At 41.7% G+C, this 18,791-nt stretch overlaps 1 protein-coding gene across 1 annotated transcript; it reads left to right on the forward strand.

Moving 5' to 3' along the window:
• Positions 1–12,551: 12,551 nt before the first annotated feature.
• On the forward strand, positions 12,552–16,678 carry LOC117543618 (agouti-signaling protein-like). The gene is given in 4 exon segments (XM_034211990.1): positions 12,552–12,696; positions 15,485–15,561; positions 15,662–15,874; positions 16,646–16,678. Coding segments are annotated over 4 exon segments (468 nt in total).
• Positions 16,679–18,791: the final 2,113 nt, after the last annotated feature.

Raw genomic sequence — 18,791 nt, forward strand, 5'->3', positions numbered from 1 at the left:
GGCAGGTCTTCATAATTCCTGAGGATGTTGTTAACAGAGAGGACCTCCCCTCTAACGAGGTTTCTGTGGTCCCCATTAAGGACTTATTGACCTTTCAGGAAGGGATGGCCTTAAAAATAGCTCCCCATCTTTCAGCTGCAGCCATCGAGCCAAGTCACTTTGATAAGATGAAGGTTGGTCTTGCTCTAAATGTGTTCAGTAAGGCTACAAGTGCTGGGCTGAAATACATGGTGCAGCAAGAAAACCGCCCTCTGTCATACCTGACGACAGCATGGTTCCTGGAGCAGGTTGATCGTTGGTTTGATCTGATGTCATCTCGCCATCCAATTACAGCCCTGAGCAGGCTCAAGATGGAGGAGTACCAAAAGGCCATCACCTTCCTCCAGAACATCGTCCATCTGTTTCGTGGGATAAAGATAGGTCAAAAGGGAGGTTGGAAGCCTGTTCAAACAGGGGTGATAATGGCAACAACATCAATTTTGGCCATACAAGAGGAGATGCTTACACAAGGACACAGGTTTGTGTTAATGTCAAGGTTCACACAAGACTGCCTTGAAAATACATTCAGCTGTGTGAGGTCTAAAAATCCTGTCCCAACTCCAGTGGAATTCCATCATGCACTGAGAATCATATCTGTGGGGCAGTTCCTCACCACCATCAGCTCTGGGAGCTACCAGGAAGACCACAGTAGCTTTTTGGCAGACTTCCTGGACACAGGGGAGCCAAAAATCACTCCATCAGTCAGAGTGGAACAGCTGATGGCGGTGAACAGAGCAGCAGCACCTGACCTCACAAAAACTGAGAAATGTATTCTCTTCCATCTTGCAGGCTACATCGTCCACAAAATCATCAAGTTTGCCAGCATCTGTGAAAAATGCAAAATTGCAACAGAGCACCATGATGAGAGTCCTTCTGGTGACAACAGCTTGTTAGTGGACTTTAAAGACTTCAAGGCAGGTGCTCTTTGTCGTCCCTCCCAAGAAGCCTTTGACTTCATTCACCAAATTGAGGAACTATTTAGGACCAAGACTGGTTCCTCCCTCATGCAGCTCCCCAACGCAGTGGGTGTCTTGGAGAAAGAAGCTCAGGCCCTCTCCAGCAGGCTTCCGTCATGCTGTGGAGTACAACAAAAACTCGTAAAAAGATTCATACGGCTGAGGCTGAGAATTGAGGCCAAACAAATCAGAAATGACAGAAAAAAAATAAAATTAAAAGATGGCCATTTTGGAAGCAAGAGCCAATCCAAAAAGGTGAAAAGGAACAACAGCAGCCAAGCTACCACATCCAGCAACCCCCAAACAGATCCACAGCTGCAATCATTTCCATTAGCGTTGCAATGGAAATATTTGGACTAAACATTGCTCTTCCACCTGCCAGCACCCAGCTAACATCACTGCCCCTCCACCCGTAACATCACTGCCCCTCCACCTGCCAACATCACTGCCCTCCACCTGCCAGCACCCAGCCAGAGGAGCGCAAACAACAAAAACAAGCAAGGTGTCCCGTCATGTACCTGGAAGTTTGGGTTGGCAAAATGGAGTAAGAGAGGGACTTGAAAAACCTTGGTGGCTGTCTACTCATGTTGTTACAGTTGTCTTGGTTACAGCTCTCAAGTTTTTTTTGGTGCCATTTCCACATCTTTAGAAAATATGAAAAAATTGAAGTGAAATCAACCTCTTCTCTGGAGAACAAACTTTGATTTCTCTGTCTTGTGAGTTTGCAGTCTTGCAGTTTTGCTCCTCCACCTGTAACATCACTGCCCCTCCACCTGCCATACAGTAGGTTACTAACAAGATTACTTATATAATACAGTGATAGAATACATGTTTAGTATGCTTACTTATATAAAACAGTAGTATTAAACTTACCTTGTGTTTTCACTCTCACTTAAGTCCCTCTCCCTTTGCCATCAATCCAAAATCAGCTGAGCTGCAACATTATACACACAGGTAATAATCAACATAATCACAAGGACACAATATGGCTCTGCTTAAAACACTCACTCTTACACGCACCAAAGTTATATTTATCTAATATTTAACTCCCTCCACCCCCGCAAACAGTCCCGTTTAGAAGCCCCTCTTCTCTAATTCAACAACGTTGGACGAAATAACATTAAGAGAACGGAATTTACAATTAAAAGGCTGTTCAACGTGTGTTGCTAACTTGCTTCGGTATCCTAGCTTGATCTGTTATCTGTAAACGTTCCCTAAATCTACTAATTTAGGGATAATCCACTGACATCCTTTAATACACATGTTAATTTGAATCAGATGTACTGATAATATCCGCAATATAAATCTTTAAACTTCTTCTTACCTTTAAAAGTCCGTCACGAACGGTCTATTATGCTACAACTCCACAGCTCTGCTAGCCTTGGCGCTAACTTCCGGGGAACGATTGAGAGGCTCCACGATCCGCCATTGCTGTAAAAAAGTGGTCCATTGGAGTGAACGGAGATGTCGTAACTCTTCTATTATATGGCTCTGGGTGCGATATGTCCCCGTGTAGTACAGCCTTTGTTGTCTAATCTAATTAGTCTGATGTCTGTCCTTTGATGTGATGGTTGAGGTGTTATCAAATCAAATCAAGTTTTATTTATATAGCACATTTATAAACGATTTTTGGTCGAGCCCAAGTGCTGTACATATAATAAAAATAGCCTACAGTAGAGACACTTTACAGCTAATACAATAGCACAGATTGTTCAGAATATCAGTATGAGAAAAAAACGACACCCTCTATCCTTAGACCCTCACATCGTACAAGGAAAAACTTCCGGAGAAAAACCCACAGTTTAGAGGGAAAAAATGGGAGAAACCTCAGGGAGAGCAACAGAGGAGGGATCCCTCTCCCAGGACGGACAGACGTGCAATAGATGCCGTGTGTAAATCGAAGAGATAATACATTTTACAGCATAGGTAGTCCAAATGTTAGGAAATGCATGTGTCTGTAATAAGAAGATGAATCTACGAAGATGTCAACTACAATCCTGTGGGAGCCTTCAGGGAGGCAGCAAGACGAGACCCAGGCAGGACCGCAGAGACAGGTTTAGCCACGGCCCGAAGTCCACGACTTAATCCAGAACTCAGCCTGCGTGTGATCTCCAGCGACCTCTTCACACACCATCCCTCCGAGAGCCAGATATACTCATCCCCTTTTCAACGCCCCACTGCAGCCGCTCAGGTGTGAAACCCCCATACAGAATGTCAGTCACTGTGTACAAGCAGTGTACAGCACAAGCAGCAGAGCTCATCGCACTAACTGAAACCTGCACGTTTGCAGAAGGCAAAACTGTGACTATCTACACTGACTCACGCTTTGACTTATGCTTTCGGGGTAGTACGCGATTTTGGGGCTATTTGGAAGTGTAGACAATTTCTAAAATCTGATGGCAAACCAGTACTTAACCATGTACTGGTTGCAGGCTTACTAGACGCCATTCTGCTCCCATCTGAAGTTGCAGTCTGTAAATGTGCCGCACACACAAGCAGCACAGACCCAGTTTCCCTAGGAAATGTGCCTGCTGACTCAGCCGCAAAGGCAGCTGCTCTGATTCCTCTCGCACCTCACGCACACTCATTTGTTAAAATCCCTGTCTCCTCCTTCACTGACAAAATGTCATCACTGACTTCCATGCAGCTAGCTACACCAGTTGAGAAGGCTCAGTGGAAGGCTGTTTTTGACCCAACCTCCAGCATCTGGGTTGGTCCAAATTCCAATCCATGTCTCCCAAGACATTTCTTCCCTCATTTTGCTAAGTTGACACATGGGTTGGATCATGTGTCAAAAGGAGGGATGTTAGAGGCTATAAATCAGGAGTGGTTCACAAGGGGGTTCACAGTAACAGCTCAAAAGCACTGTGAAGCATGCCTAATTTGCATTATGCAAAATGATGGTAGACCAGTAAAGGTTACAGGACCCGGAGCACATCCACCTCCCACCAGGCCATTTGAGCACCTAATGCTGGATTTCATTGAGCTTAGCCCATCAGAGGGTAAGAAGCACTGTCTGGTGGTGGTTGACATGTGGTCCAAATGGGTTGAAGCTTTCCCAGTAAAGGCACAGACAGCAAATGCTGTGGCAAAGGCACTACTGAGGGAAATCATTCCTAGATGGGGACTACCAGACAAAATTTCTATGTGACAACCTTTGAATTAGAACAACGGTTCACATTTTGCTAATGAGGCCATTACGCAGATAGGAGAATACATGGGCATGGACATCAGAAAGCATTGTGCTTATCATCCACAGAGTGGGAGTGGGGTGGAAAGAGAGAACGGCACAATAAAAAACAAACTAGCAAAATGCTGTGCAGACACAGGTCTGTCATGGACACAAGCTCTGCCCATTGTTCTGATGTACATGCGGATGCGGAAAACGAACACGGAGCCAACTCAGCCCATTTGAAATCCTTTTTGGGGCTCCTCGACAGATTGGACTCAAGGCTCCAGGATGTCCTCTTCCCTCCACAACTTTGTGTGAGGATGCTATGTTGTCATATTGTGTTAACCTATCATCCACTTTAGCAGACATCCGACGTCAGGTAGCCGCAGCCTTACCGACCCCTGCCACTGGTCCACTTCACCATCTCCAACCCGGCGACTTCGTGCTGGTCAAGGATTTCCGGAGAAAGAGCTGGAAATCCAATCGTTGGCAAGGTCCCTACTGTTAGGGAAATAATTGTCCTAGACTCCTAGATATGACGTACAGGACCAACCCTGACGTCTGTTTACCTCCTTTAAGGACACAGGCTGCTTCAGCCAATAATGTTATTGTTCCCATTCTGTGACCGGTAGGGATGGGTATCGTTTGAAATTTATCGATTCCGATTTCGATTCCGGTTCTGCTTATCGATTCCGGTTCTTATCGATTCCCCGTTTCGATTCCAAAATTGTAAAATAAAGAGGTCAAACGTTTAGATAACAAAAATATATTTATTCTTAAAAGCTTTAACTGAAATTGTTACTAAAAAATATACATGCAATACAAATGTATTGCACAATAGCTGTGCTTTATTTTAACTGAGCTATGCCTGTGGCAAGCTATTAACAGGCATTACACTTTGCCTATTCTTTTTCTTTTTTAGTGTAGTGGAGCCTCACTTCAGATTGTTTACCGCGACCTATCTTTGGTGTTATGAAGTGACTGAGCTCGTGAAATGTCTACGGGAGGGCGGGGGAGCATCGCTGCGGGGCAACTGTGGACCTCTGTCGCCTGTCAGCGCAATTTATATGATGCCGTTTTAAAAAAATGAAGGGCGGTGCCGGCCGTCAACGGCCCGCTGACGACCGGCCGTTCTGTGATTCTCCAGGTCCGCCCTGTATTCCACCGGGTCACCGCAGCACCGCGGTGCAGACGGACCCGCTGGAATACAGGGTCTACCGCGTTTAGGAACCGTTAAGCAGAACCGAAATTGTGTATTTTGTATGGGTACCCGGTACCCGGCATTTTCTTATCGGTTCTCATCTGGAACCGAGTTTCGGTTCCCAACCCTAGTGACCGGTCAATACTGGGTCACAGATGGTCTGTATTGTGGGTACACTGGGACACTTCCTTCTCTGTTGTCTGAGGACTCCAGGGCATGACATATCCAAGGCCATAAGTGGCGGAAGCTGGTAACTTAGTGTGCCCAAACTATCTAAAGCTATCTTATCAAAACATGTTGATGACTCTCTGTGGAACCAATTAAATGGGCTGGTAAGAGAGAGGCTCTCGAGAATTGACGTGGCAACTCTACCGTGAAGTCAGAAACTCTGGCTCTTGGACTTGTGATGTGAATCCTCCGGCCGTAACTCAAAATAAACCATCAGTGTTTGACATCAAAGCTACTGCTCCTACCGTGTCTCCTTCCTGAGTCGGTGACTCCCACTGCATAGCTACACAGAAGTTTCCTCTACAATTTGGCGTTGTCGGCAGGATGCCAATACATCTTCAGATTCTGGTAAGTGTGATTTTCAAATCTACATTTGGACATTGCCTTACCAGAATCTGTGATTGACGGTATCCTAAAATTACCTGTGAAACTGAGCAGCTGTGTTTCGTTTTGGTTAATGAACATTTGGGGATAATAAACCCAGGGAATCAGTGTCTGGGGACTCAGTCCTGGCTGATTTCCTCTATGTGTGCTGCTCAGGACGGAAGTGCCATACAAGCATACACAGCTCATGTTTAGAGATACCTTAAAGAAAGGCATCAGTGAAGTGGAGCTTCTGTGTGAATTGAAAGCAATGTAAAAGATTTGTATTGGACAAATCGCCGGATTCTGAGGATTTTAGCGGCCAAACATAGCAGTTGAAAATAAGCAGCCAGAGATATTTACTGCTATCGCCTCTCTGTAAAAACACGGCTCCAGCTGCAGCCGTGGGTGTGTGTGTGTAAAACCTCCCCGTGTGTGTGGGGCTGGAGCAGTGCAGGGCTGAGAGGGAGAAAGTCACGGCTTATTGCCTATAGGCTTTAACTCACAACACCGCCGTCTCTATTGCAACGGGACGGTCTAAAAGCACCCGTTGTTTAGGACCGCTTTCTCATGGTTAGACGGGCCAGCACGAGGTGCGTGCATCGCCAGATGCGCCACAGTTCCCTAGACATTGAGGAGCAAGTGGCGGTCAGGGGTGCATACATACAATTATAGGCTAATTGATCACAGGTGTGTAGTGGCAAGCAAGCATAGGCAAGCTGTGTTTCACCTTGAGGTGAACTCGATAGCAAGTATATATAGGCTGGTCGTACGGACTACAGTCAACTGAGCTGTTGTTTGGAGAGAAAGGGCAGGGGGAAAGGTCTGTGGGCTCCGATCGGGGGGGCACAGCGCCACTAGAAACAAATAGCCTAGTGGTTGTCGCAAGAGGATAAGCTAGTTATCGCTCTTGGACGGCTTTCAGGCACCGATAAATCACTTGTATACAAGGGTGAGGCGTGAGAAGACACCCCACTGGAGATAATTCCCCACCCCCTCTAAGATCTCTCTTAAATCCGGACTAAATTGAGCTGGATGAGCTTTGCTGTCGCGCTGGTGTTTATTACGAGTTCATGTTTTGTTTGTCTGATTGTTTGTACGGGGGTCTATATTGGTTTGTCTACCCGCCGTCTTGTGTATGTTTTGTAACAACTAATAATGAATCAGTCCATAGACAGGGTAAAATGAACTAAACTTTAGTTATCTCACCAAAAGTAAATGACTTGAGAAAAATAAATAATATATAGACTAGTGATTGCCTTGAAGTACATCTTTAAAGCGGCAGGCTGGTTTTGATTTTATAGTTTGATAAGTGAAATTAACTAATGGTAAATGATAAAGGATATTAGTTTAAAACAAATATTTAGCTATTTATGCATTTGTGTTTTATGTGTGTTCATTATTGTGCTTTGGACGAAAGATGATCAAACACTGATGAGAGATGATTTTTTTCCTATTATGATTGGCTGTATCAATCATTGTGATTGAATGTTTCAATCGTATTCTACTTTGTGATGTAATTAATGTAAGGTGAGACCACACTCGAATCTGGAGACGCCTATTGAGTTAATTATTGACCAAATTATTATTAGACTAATGTTTTAGGTTATCATAAATGATAAAAAGAGAGGACTATTAGGGAAATAATTGTCCTAGACTCCTAGATATGACGTACAGGACCAACCCTGACGTCTGTTTACCTCCTTTAAGGACACAGGCTGCTTCAGCCAATAATGTTATTGTTCCCATTCTGTGACCGGTCAATACTGGGTCACAGATGGTCTGTATTGTGGGTACACTGGGACACTTCCTTCTCTGTTGTCTGAGGACTCCAGGGCATGACATATCCAAGGCCATAAGTGGCGGAAGCTGGTAACTTAGTGTGCCCAAACTATCTAAAGCTATCTTATCAAAACATGTTGATGACTCAACAAGAGAGAGGCAAGAGAGAGGCTCTCCAGAATTGACGTGGCAACTCTACCGTGAAGTCAGAACCTCTGGCTCTTGGACTTGTGATGTGAATCCTCCGGCCGTAACTCCAAATAAACCATCAGTGTTTGACATCAAAGCTCCTGCTCCTACCGTGTCTCCTTCCTGAGTCGGTGACTCTCACAGCATTGCTACACAGAAGTTTCCTCTACATCTACCAGGTGCTTCTCGTCACCCAGACAGCGGTCAAGGTCGCCGAGAGAGCTACTTGGGTCCACACCAGCCACTGCAAGGTCGTAGTCACAGGAAAGGAGAAACGGTAGAAGCAGACGACAACAAGTGGCGTATCTGAGTCACCAACGGAAGACGACAACATGTGAGGTGTCCGAGTCACCAACGGAAGACGACAACAAGTGACGTGTCCGAATCACCAACGGAAGACGACAACAAGTGACGTGTCCGAGTCACCAACGGAAGACGACAACAAGTGACGTGCCAAGTCACCACCAGCACCACACTTGCACTACATACACCAAAACACACTACACACAAGGTGTCACGAGCGAGTGCCAGCTGAGCGGTTCCATATGCCTCTGGTTCCTCGTTTGTGTTACCGGTGTGCGGAGTCTGACTGTCCGTGTCACAAAATCAACCGAGGGAATACACACACACACCCCATGGAGCATTCCCACCTCGTGATGAGGGCTCGCCTGGAAAGACGACAACGCAACCGTGAGCAATGTGGATACTACTGGAGAGCCTGGACAATCATAGAATGGTTCCTCTGCATATTTGCCATGATAGTTGTGTTAGGACTAGTCCTATATTTCATGTATCCATGGTCAGCACACAGCACATCAGGACAATCCTTTGCGCCACAGTGAGATAGACCAGCTAGAATCAGAAGAGTCTGATTTCGACACTACAATATAATCCATGTGAATCAAGTGTACCCTCCTCTTATGCTTACATTATATTGGAGTCTGTCCTCCACAAAAACAGCCAATTTTCTATGATATATTTGTGATGTGTTTACTTAAGCCAGCGATGAAGTGTATTCATTGATGTGTTATATCAGTCTATCCTGTCATTTGTTATTTTTTATGATTGATCAAGTATGATCAAAAGGGGAGAATGTAGTGGAAATTGCTTTACCTTACCTTATATGCTAAAACCAAATGCTTCTAAAAGCATTGTGTAACACTACTGTACCATTTTCCTATTATGTGCTGTTTTCTCTGCATACTCTAATGAGGGTTTTATTCCCAAGCGCTTCAAGGCCACAGAGCTGATTTGGCAGACTATGTTGACACTACTCTTCTTCACACAAAGTCTCACAAGAACTTCCCTATTCTGAGAACCGTTATACTATCTACAGCACAAGGACAGGTGTCTAATAACAATATGACCGTGTGAAGACAGATTTCTGAGCTTCCCGCCCTTTCTTGTAAGCTTTGCTATTATATTGTACTGCGCACACTCCTGCAGACTATCCTATACTCTGTGAGACCTGTGTCTTTTGTATTGTATTTGAAGCTTCAAATAAATAACCAGAAAGACAACTCTGTCTGTTTCACCATTTATTTTTGATCACTCTGACTTGTACTCTCCACAGTATTGACTGGGTCTAAGATTTCCATAACACTCTTTACTTTTTTTATTAATTAAAACCTCACTTTGTGGCTTCAGTATTCAGTTTCCTCTCCTTTTTCTCTCGGCCGGTTATTTTGTGTGTTGTTACCTCCCTTTGTACCCTTAGATTTAGAAGGGAGCGTAACATGGGGGCTCGTCCATTCTTTCAGAAAAAGAGTGAGTATTTGTTTGTGGTTTAGTGTTGATATTGTGTTTGGTAGCATTGACTTCCTCAGTTTAGATAGGTAGCTAAGTTGTGGTAGGCAGGATCTGGGGAAGTTTGTTATTTGAAAGAGTCAATGTTTATGTAGCCTCAGATATTTTGCCTGTTGAGTGAGGTGATTTAAGTGTGAGTGTTGAAAATTAGTTGGTGTGTTTAGTATGGCCTCCCTTGTGTGGAGTGTGTCCTCTCATACTGGTTCTAAATTAGATGCCAGGTTGAAAGTGAGGTTAGCTCGTCTACAGTGGGAGAAGGAGGAGCGTGAGCGAGAGTTTCAGTTCAGGAGGGAGCTGGAGATCAGAAAGTTAGATGCAGACACAGCTTTCAGGATACGTCAGCTAGAGCTGCAGACAGGTTCAGTTGGTACCTCTTCGGGTACACAACCATTGTCAGTATCTGCTGCTGCTTTTGATGTTGGTAGCAACATTCCGCTGGTCCCGGTCTTTCGTGAGTTAGAAGTGGAGATTTTTTTTGGTGCATTTGAGCGCATTGCTGCTGCTCTGCGCTGGCCAGAAGACGTGTGGGTCATACTTGTACAGTGCAAGCTAGTCGGCAAGGCTCAGGAGGCTTGCTCTTCTCTTTCTGTCGAGGATTGTATGGTGTATGACAAAGTGAAAGGTGCTGTTCTCAGGGCATATGAGCTTGTGCCTGAGGCCTACAGGCAGCGTTTCCGCGGCCTGAAGAAAACGTCTGGCCAGATTTATGTGGACTTCGCGAGGGAGAAGAAAATCCTCTTTGACAGGTGGTGTAGAGCGTGTAAAGCTGATGAAATTACCTCAATGATGCTGGAGAAATTTAAAAACTGTTTACCAGAGCGTACTGTAGTTCATTTCAGCGTGCCACACATGCTCATTCTGCTTCTCTTCCAGGACCCAAGAAAAAGAGATTATGTTTCTTTTGTCTTGATCCTGGTCATCTAGTGGCAGAGTGTGTAGCTCGGAAGAAGCAGGTGGCAGCTGCTGTGGAAAAGCCAAAAGACCGGCACCCGGTTGCGATGCGACAGAGTGGTGAGTTGCAGTTAAGTTCTGCGTCCGTCTGTGACAGTACTCTGTGGGTGTGGGTGTTTCCGTCTCTAAAGCGGTGGGTGTATTCCATGTGATGTGTGTGTTCCATGTGATGTGTGTGTTGCTCCGGTGTTGGCTGCTGGTGAGCAGTAAAACTATACATACCTTCAAAACCTCTCTTAAAGAGCACCTTCGGGGGAGAGCATTGCAAAACTGGCCCCGGTAATGGTACAAATCTCAACCTGTCGTTCAATGGACAGCTTCCCCCCCCCCATCTATGTATATACTCGCATTTTAGACTCTGTTACTAACTGTATATCTGTAGACTTGGTATGTCTTAAATGTCCGGTTAGGATGTATTAGAACGAAATCTAAAATGAAAATTGTAAATAAGCAATCTGTATGTAAAAAAACCACCTGTATGTAAATTGTAAATAAGCCATCTGTATGTCAAATATGTCTTATATGTCTTAAATGACATGATGAATTGGAAATGGGGGACCCTGATGTAAACAAGACGAAAGTCTTTCTCTGGTCTGCATCCCCTTAACAATTGTATGTTTTGAGCTGTACTGTACTGTACCCAATATACAAGCTGTTAATAAACTTTTCAATCAATCAATCATATAAGGTATGTTTTATGGGGGGGGTGTTACGTGCCGCAGTTGGTGCTTGTGTGTGTGTGTGTGTGCTTTTGTGTGGGTGTCTCTCTCTCTCCCTCTGATTGTCTCCAGGTGCAGCCTCTCCCCAGGTGCTCCCAATCCCCAATCAGACATATAATATAATAATATAATATAATCATCATAAAGGACCTGAGGAAGGCTGCAGTGGTCTCTCCTTCTCCTCTGGGCTGCATGTGTGCTGCATGTGTGCAGCATGTGTAGTGTCTCTGTCTCTGTCTCTGTGATGAGATGTGCTAGTAACCTGTGTTTAGGAGATGTGCTCCAGTGTATTGTTTTGTTTTAGTCGATTTCTTTTATAAGAAAGATGTTCTCAGTTTGTTTTGCAATTTGGCTGGTGAGCCTCTTTACTTCTTTTATTAATTAAAACCTCACTTTGTGGCATCAGTATTCAGTTTCCTCTCCTTTTTCTCTCGGCCGGTTATTTTGTGTGTTGTTACCTCCCTTTGTACCCCTAGATTTAGAAGGGAACGTAACAACAGGGAGAAAGTGAGATCGCCCTGAAGCACTGCAGTAATGGCCTGTATGTTATTAAGTGTGGCTAAGAATCCTTGCTCCATCAATTACCGTCACGGCTACATGCAATGTAAAGCTGAAGTTCAAGCCAAGCATGTCTTTGAAATCTGATTAGCTTTATCAGCAGAGAAGTGGATGGTATTTGTGTGGAATTTTTAAGAGGACATCACAACTGGAGAAACAACTAAACAATAACCCAATAAAATTAAGGAAAATACAAACCAAACTTTTATTTGATTTTTACCTGAGGCTTTGATTGATGTCTTACAATTAATATGAAGTCATAAATGTTGAATAACCTGCTTGTCTTAAAGTCAGTCTTTCTGAAACTGCACTAAAATGTAGAAAATAATGCATCAGTTTTATTGCGTGTATAATCTAGAACAATAAAAAAACCGCAGGTCACATTTGATTATACGGGGAGGCGTGAAGACAAAGGGGGGCGTGTGCTGTGTGCATGTGTAAACCCTCCTCTCTAATAAATTAGAGTCCGAGAGGAGTGAGAAGCAGAGACTAAAAACAAGACGTCCAAATAAGTTGGATGTGCCATCTCCACGCTGCGGTTTCTACCCATCGTGGCATCGGAGGAGAGGCAGCTAGTTACAGTCATGATGAAGATGACGTTCATTTGGTTGTCCTTTCTGCCGTTGGCCTTTGCTAGTGGTGGATTCCAGAGCAGCGATCTCCAAACTACCCACAGCAATGTGACAGTGAGCAGTGCCCCAGCCCCTCAGAGGCAGCAGACCCCCAACACAGGTAAGTGCATGGCTGCTCTTTATTCATAGGTTCAGATCGATTATTTTTTTTTTTTTTAAATGCATCAATAATCACTGCTACCTGTTGTTGACGCACACAATGTATAATTTAGACGAACGAAACTGTAATAATGTTCGGTAATGATTAGCCTACATATTTTTTTCAAGTAGGCCTATGTATTCAAAATGGACTAGCCGCGTCCGATTTGTTTGGTAATAAGAAAGACCATCCTTCAGTTTACATTTAAACACAAATAAAACGAGGACATCTCGTAGGAATAAAAAGAACTCCACAAAAAAAGCGATAAATAGACTTGTATTTAATTATAAACTGTAATGTGCCAAAGTATACATAGAACAAGTTGTTTTAAAGTTGAACATTAGCATTACATTTCACAAAGTTACTGAATTGTTTTCAAGGGAATATAATATCTCTACGCATCGATAACGCAATTTCAACCGATTGATTTTTTTACCCTATTCCATATTGGTTTTTTAAATGTAGCCTTTTAACTGTAGGAATACATTTTAATTGATCTTATTGGCTCTCCAAAATTTGAATTCCTGCGTGCATAAATCTCTTTATAGTGGAGATTGAATTGGAGTAAGATTGCAGGTCGGTGGTTAAATTCCTTTTTTATGATCTTACACGATCTTACACAGTGACAGATGTGATAACTACATGACCAAGAGGTTAGATATTTAGGATAACATAAGACGTAATGTATACCAGGGGAATGCAGCAAGTGCAATACTTAGGGGAAATAATTCAAATTTGAATAGTGCCAAAAAAGTGGAAACTCCAAACTATATTCAATAAAATGCTTTAACAGTACATATAAATTAAAAATATATAAATAGGTGATTTTCTGGGATAGGTCTATAGATTTATGGCCACTATCAGATTTGAAGAAAAGTAAAAATTCATGGTTAATAAAGAATGTTGATGATCTAATCCATGATATTGCACATTAATGCCTATTATGTCTTGGAGTCAATTAAAAGGAGCTGGCAAATAGAAATTGCCATAACTTAGCTGTTTTCTATTTCTGTGTAAGGCAAGGCAAGTTTATTTATATAGCACCTTTCAACACAAGGCAATTCAAGGTGCTTTACAAAAATGAAAGACATTCAGAAAAAGGCATTTAAAAACAGTTATTAAAAAGCAAAGATAATAAAATAAACATTAAAAGAAAAAAATATATGAATAAAAAGTTACAGTGCAGTTTAAGATATGAATAGTTATAAAGCTAATACTGACAAAATACTTCTCAATAACGTTGTAAAATAATACATATGGCACATGCTGTTAGTTTAAATAGTATCAAATGTTTACAGTTAGAATATAAAAGTCATGTTATGTATATATTTTTAATGAGACCGTTTAATAGGCGTGCAGATTTATGACAGCGTAATCTTAGTTTAGAGTTGACTGCAGGAGTCAGGAGTATGTGCTTACAGTGGTAGTAAACACAGTAACACCAAATCATTTCTATTTAAAGGGGTTAAAATTTAAACCCTAACATGTGAGGCAGCTCCCATGATTGATTAGCACAATATGATATGGAGGCAAGAGGCAAAAGGCCCTCGGCTCCACATATTCCACAAATATCTTCAAGGAAAACAGCTTAGCGGGCCTAATAATACATACATTACATCTTTCCAGGTATCTGAACACCATTTAAATATGGTTTTATTGTGTTAACATAGTGGTCAAATGCTCTTGGGAACTAACTGGTATTCATCCATATGAATGTTATGCAGTACATTAGGATTTATAGTATTTTATTATTAATAATAATTTAACAGGCCATGAGGCCTCCTTGTACCTCCAACAGCTTTGTAGAATTGGCCCCAAATGTTTTATCTCTCAGCGTGGTTACTGCGGAGATGATGTGTTTGGTTTAACCTCTTAAAAATAAGTCTCATAGGTTTTAACAGCTGCTGTGTCTGAAATAGTCATTTTTATTTATTTAAGTGATAAATGATTCTGTAAGTGCAAATTTGAATGTATTTGGTGTTTAAAATCCAGGGCATTCATGCACTCTCATAATCATGAGTTATGAATAAAGTAACTGGGATTTTTTTGTAAACTCTCATGCCAAGACTTCTCTTTATCTTACACTATATAGGGCTATACAGTACTGTAGGCCTAAAGTATGTTCCCTGAGACATTAGGAGATGAGATGCAGCTGGATTTCAGGACCTCTGATGGGGAGGGGAGGATGTGTCAGAAAGCTGGAGATGCCTTCATTGCAATCAATTTTATGATTACAGAATATTTATTTTATGATCTCAACATAACTGGTTTCTCATCCCATGATCAGGAGATGTTTCCAATATATTATGAGGATGTTACAGGGAATAAAACGATGCTTCTGTGCCTTAAAAGTGAGCAGGTGCACATATCATTTTGATACTTTTAGAAAAGAATATGCATTACAAGTAATAAGACAGATAATCCAATACGTAGTTAGCGTGTGCACCATCTCAACCAGCTACAACATCAACATTCTTCCAATATACTTGCATTAAAAATAACAGGATATGACAATGTCCATTCTGCACGATGAGAGCCTTTGATACATTTTGTACTCTTATAATAATAATTGGGAATCAACCACCTGATGCTTAGCTCTGTGGCTTTGAATGAACAGTAATGGTAATCCAAGAGAAGCAAAAACTGGGAATAATCGTGACTTGAGATTGGACACGGAGCAATCTCTATTATATTATATTATATTCTGCAGCAGTATTTTTTATACACAGTCTTGATTTTGTTTCAACAGTGCCTCCAAACCAAGGCCGACAGAGACCACTCTTTGCGAGGAGGGGACATTATGAACGGCAAAGGGTTCAAGTGCCGGTAAGAGCTGTGTGATTTATGTTCCAGTCAAAAGTAGAACGTAGCAATAATACTGTCATTGTTATGCTCCCAATTGACTTCTGTTCTCTTCACTTTCTAGAAGCCCAAAGTGGTCCCTGTTCGTCCAAATAAAACATCCAAAAAAGTGCCACGCAAACTTATGAAGGACAAGTGCTCTCAGGTTAAACAAAGCTGTTTGCCGCTGTCCGGCTGCTGTGACACCAATGCCACATGCCACTGCCGCTTCTTCAACGCTATCTGCTTCTGCCGGAGGACCAAATCGTAATACGAGGAGAGAACACAAGGAACACCGGTACAACCAAAACTGAGACGCAAAGATAAACTTAACCTCAAAAAACTTCAATATATCCAGAACTCCGCCGTCCGTCTACTCACTCACACCCGAATCCGTAAACACATTAACACCTGTCCCTCCCCACCCGGACCAACCTCAAGTCCTGGGGTGACAGAGCCTTCTCCGTTGCTGCACCCACCCTCTGGAACTCACTACCCCAATCCATCAGAGATTCTTCCTCCCTCACAGCATTCAAAACATCACTCAAAACCCACCTGTTCAACACTGCATTCAACCACTGACCACCCCCCTCCCCCCTATTTTCTGTTTTGTTTATCTCTTTTTGTATTTCTTTGTTATCTATTTGTTTTTTGTTTTTTTTGTTTTCTCTTGTCTTTATTTTTATTAACTCTCTGTCAAAGCGTCTTTGAGTTTCATGAAAAGCGCTATAAAAGTCCCATGTATTATTATTATTATTATTATTAACAGGGCAATGAACATCAGCCATGCCACAGTTGGGTTATTTCAGTTTATTCAACCACTTCAATACACAGACAGATGCGTCATATTGATGGGACGATAAGCATCATCCCTACCAAAGCACATTTATACCTCTTGTGAAAGGCAGCTGATGGAATAAACTATCCAGCTTAAGAGTAAGCTTAAACTCTCTTTAACTATATAGTATATTTGTTTTATATTTTATGTGTATTATATAATATACAACATTATTATACTGTATTTGTTTTGATTTGTTCAAATTGTGTAAATGACATGTTCCATCTTTAGGTATGGGATTGTAACAGCAGTCTTAGCAAGTAAGGGGAAGACAGAAGACAACAGTACATGACAATATGGTAAGGCACAAGTGGATGGTTTGAGCATCAATAATATTTGTATTAAGAATATACAGGCACATTTCTGTTTTAAAAAGAGGTTTATTATCTCAAATAATTAGTTAGGACCAGCTGCAAAAAGCAGGTTAGCATGACAGCAATGTATTGATCTTACTTTGAACTCGATTTATGTATACTTTTATGACTGGATGATTTAAGTATTTCTTTGATTGGTGGTTAAACCGTACACCCCAGCACGTGCACTCCGCTCTGCATCAGCCAAACAGCTCGCTGCACCATCGCTGCGAAGGGGACCCAAGTTCCCATCAGCAAAAACACGTGGGTTTGCTATCCTGGCTCCAAAATGGTGGAATGTGCTCCCCATTGAAATCAGGACAGCAGAAAGCTTACACATCTTCCGGCGCAGACTGAAAACTCATCTCTTTCGACTCGACTTCGAGCAATAAAATGAAAAACAAAAAACAAAACAAAATAAAAAGCACTTATATACTAACTAAACACTTACATACTAATAAAGGACTGTCTTATCTAAAGCCTGTTGAGTAGCACTTAAAATGTTTTGGCTCTATAAAACCTTATGTACTTGTATGATTCTGTTTTCTTCAAGTTTGTATCTTCTTGGTCGAATGCACTTATTGTAAATCGCTTTGGATAAAAGCGTCAGCTAAATGAAATGGAATGGAATAGAATGGTGACACCCAAGGGTTTTGTATAAAACTAAAAAAGGTATTAAATATATTTTTTGAGATTTTTGGAAAATACTTACTTGCGCTGTAAAGGTAATTTAGATAGACATCAATAACTACTGCACTGTAAATATGAAGCCAACACCGGTTAGCTTAGCTTAGCATAAAAGACTGCTCATGGCTTTCCTGGCTCAATATTAGATTTATTTACTACAAGATTATTCTGGCCAAAAGAGTGATACAAATATTGTGATACCTATAGAAAATAAAACAAATGCTTGGTTTATTGTGCACTTTGTCTATTTTTTTGCAAATGAATTACACTAATTTGTGCATGAGCGGTGAGGAGAAGGAGACATAAAAGAAAGAAACTGAATTTATATAAAAGGTGCAGAACTATTTCTACTATAATGAATCTAGTAAATATATATAGTGAATGTTACAAGAAAAGGTAACAAAATTAAGACATAAACACCAATAAAGCTTATCAATTAAAAGGATATAGCACTATTGTGTTTGCTTAATCTATGTAAAAATCAAAGTGTAAAAAGTACATAATGTGGGGTTACATGCTGCAGTAACTACAGAAACAATTAAAAAAAATATATTTTATTGGCACCTATGGTAAAACTCTATCATGGCCAATTTAATACATTCCGCTCCAATGATAGCTGTGTGTGTGTGCGTGCGTGCGTGCGTGTGTGTGTGTGTGAGAGAGTCAACATGATATAATTGCCACTGTTCCTTCAGGGTTGGTCCAGCAACAGTAAGTTATTTCTGTGTTTTCCTGTACACAATGTCCTTAAGTCCTTGTTTCTTATTGTGTAGAACAGGTATGACCTCAACTGTAAACACACACTTGTACAAAGTCGATCGTTTCTCTGTAATTGCTCAAATAATACATATTTGTGATTCACATCATATACAACCTTGCTGTTTGTTTGGGAGCAAACATCTTTGCTGTCATGGTGACATGGTGCTCTGCCCTCCATTCCTCCATTCTCTGTCTGGAATTAACTTCAAATTAAAAAAAGCTAACAGGAAGACATATTCTATAATAACATAGGTTAATAGCCAGCAAGAGGGTTGTTAGAGCAGTTATCATTTAGTTGTAGGTGCATGTTAGTGTATTATTGTGTCTGCTGGGTTTAGTAATGCATGAAACTGAAAAACACTAAACTTCGACAACTTCTCACACTACATAGCAAAAGAGAGTTACTGCCTTGGAAAATAGTGGGGGGTTTTCACATTAGACATGTAATTACTTATTATAGCTGTATGTGTGTGTGTGTTTGTTTTGTTCCTGGCTGCCATTAACCTGGACCCAACCTGACAATAAACCTGGCTAAAATAAGCTAACGTGCAGTGAGATTTTAGGCAAAATAACTGCCA

Source organism: Gymnodraco acuticeps, unplaced genomic scaffold, assembly GCF_902827175.1.
Source record: "Gymnodraco acuticeps unplaced genomic scaffold, fGymAcu1.1, whole genome shotgun sequence".
In the NCBI taxonomy this organism is placed as follows: domain Eukaryota; kingdom Metazoa; phylum Chordata; class Actinopteri; order Perciformes; family Bathydraconidae; genus Gymnodraco; species Gymnodraco acuticeps.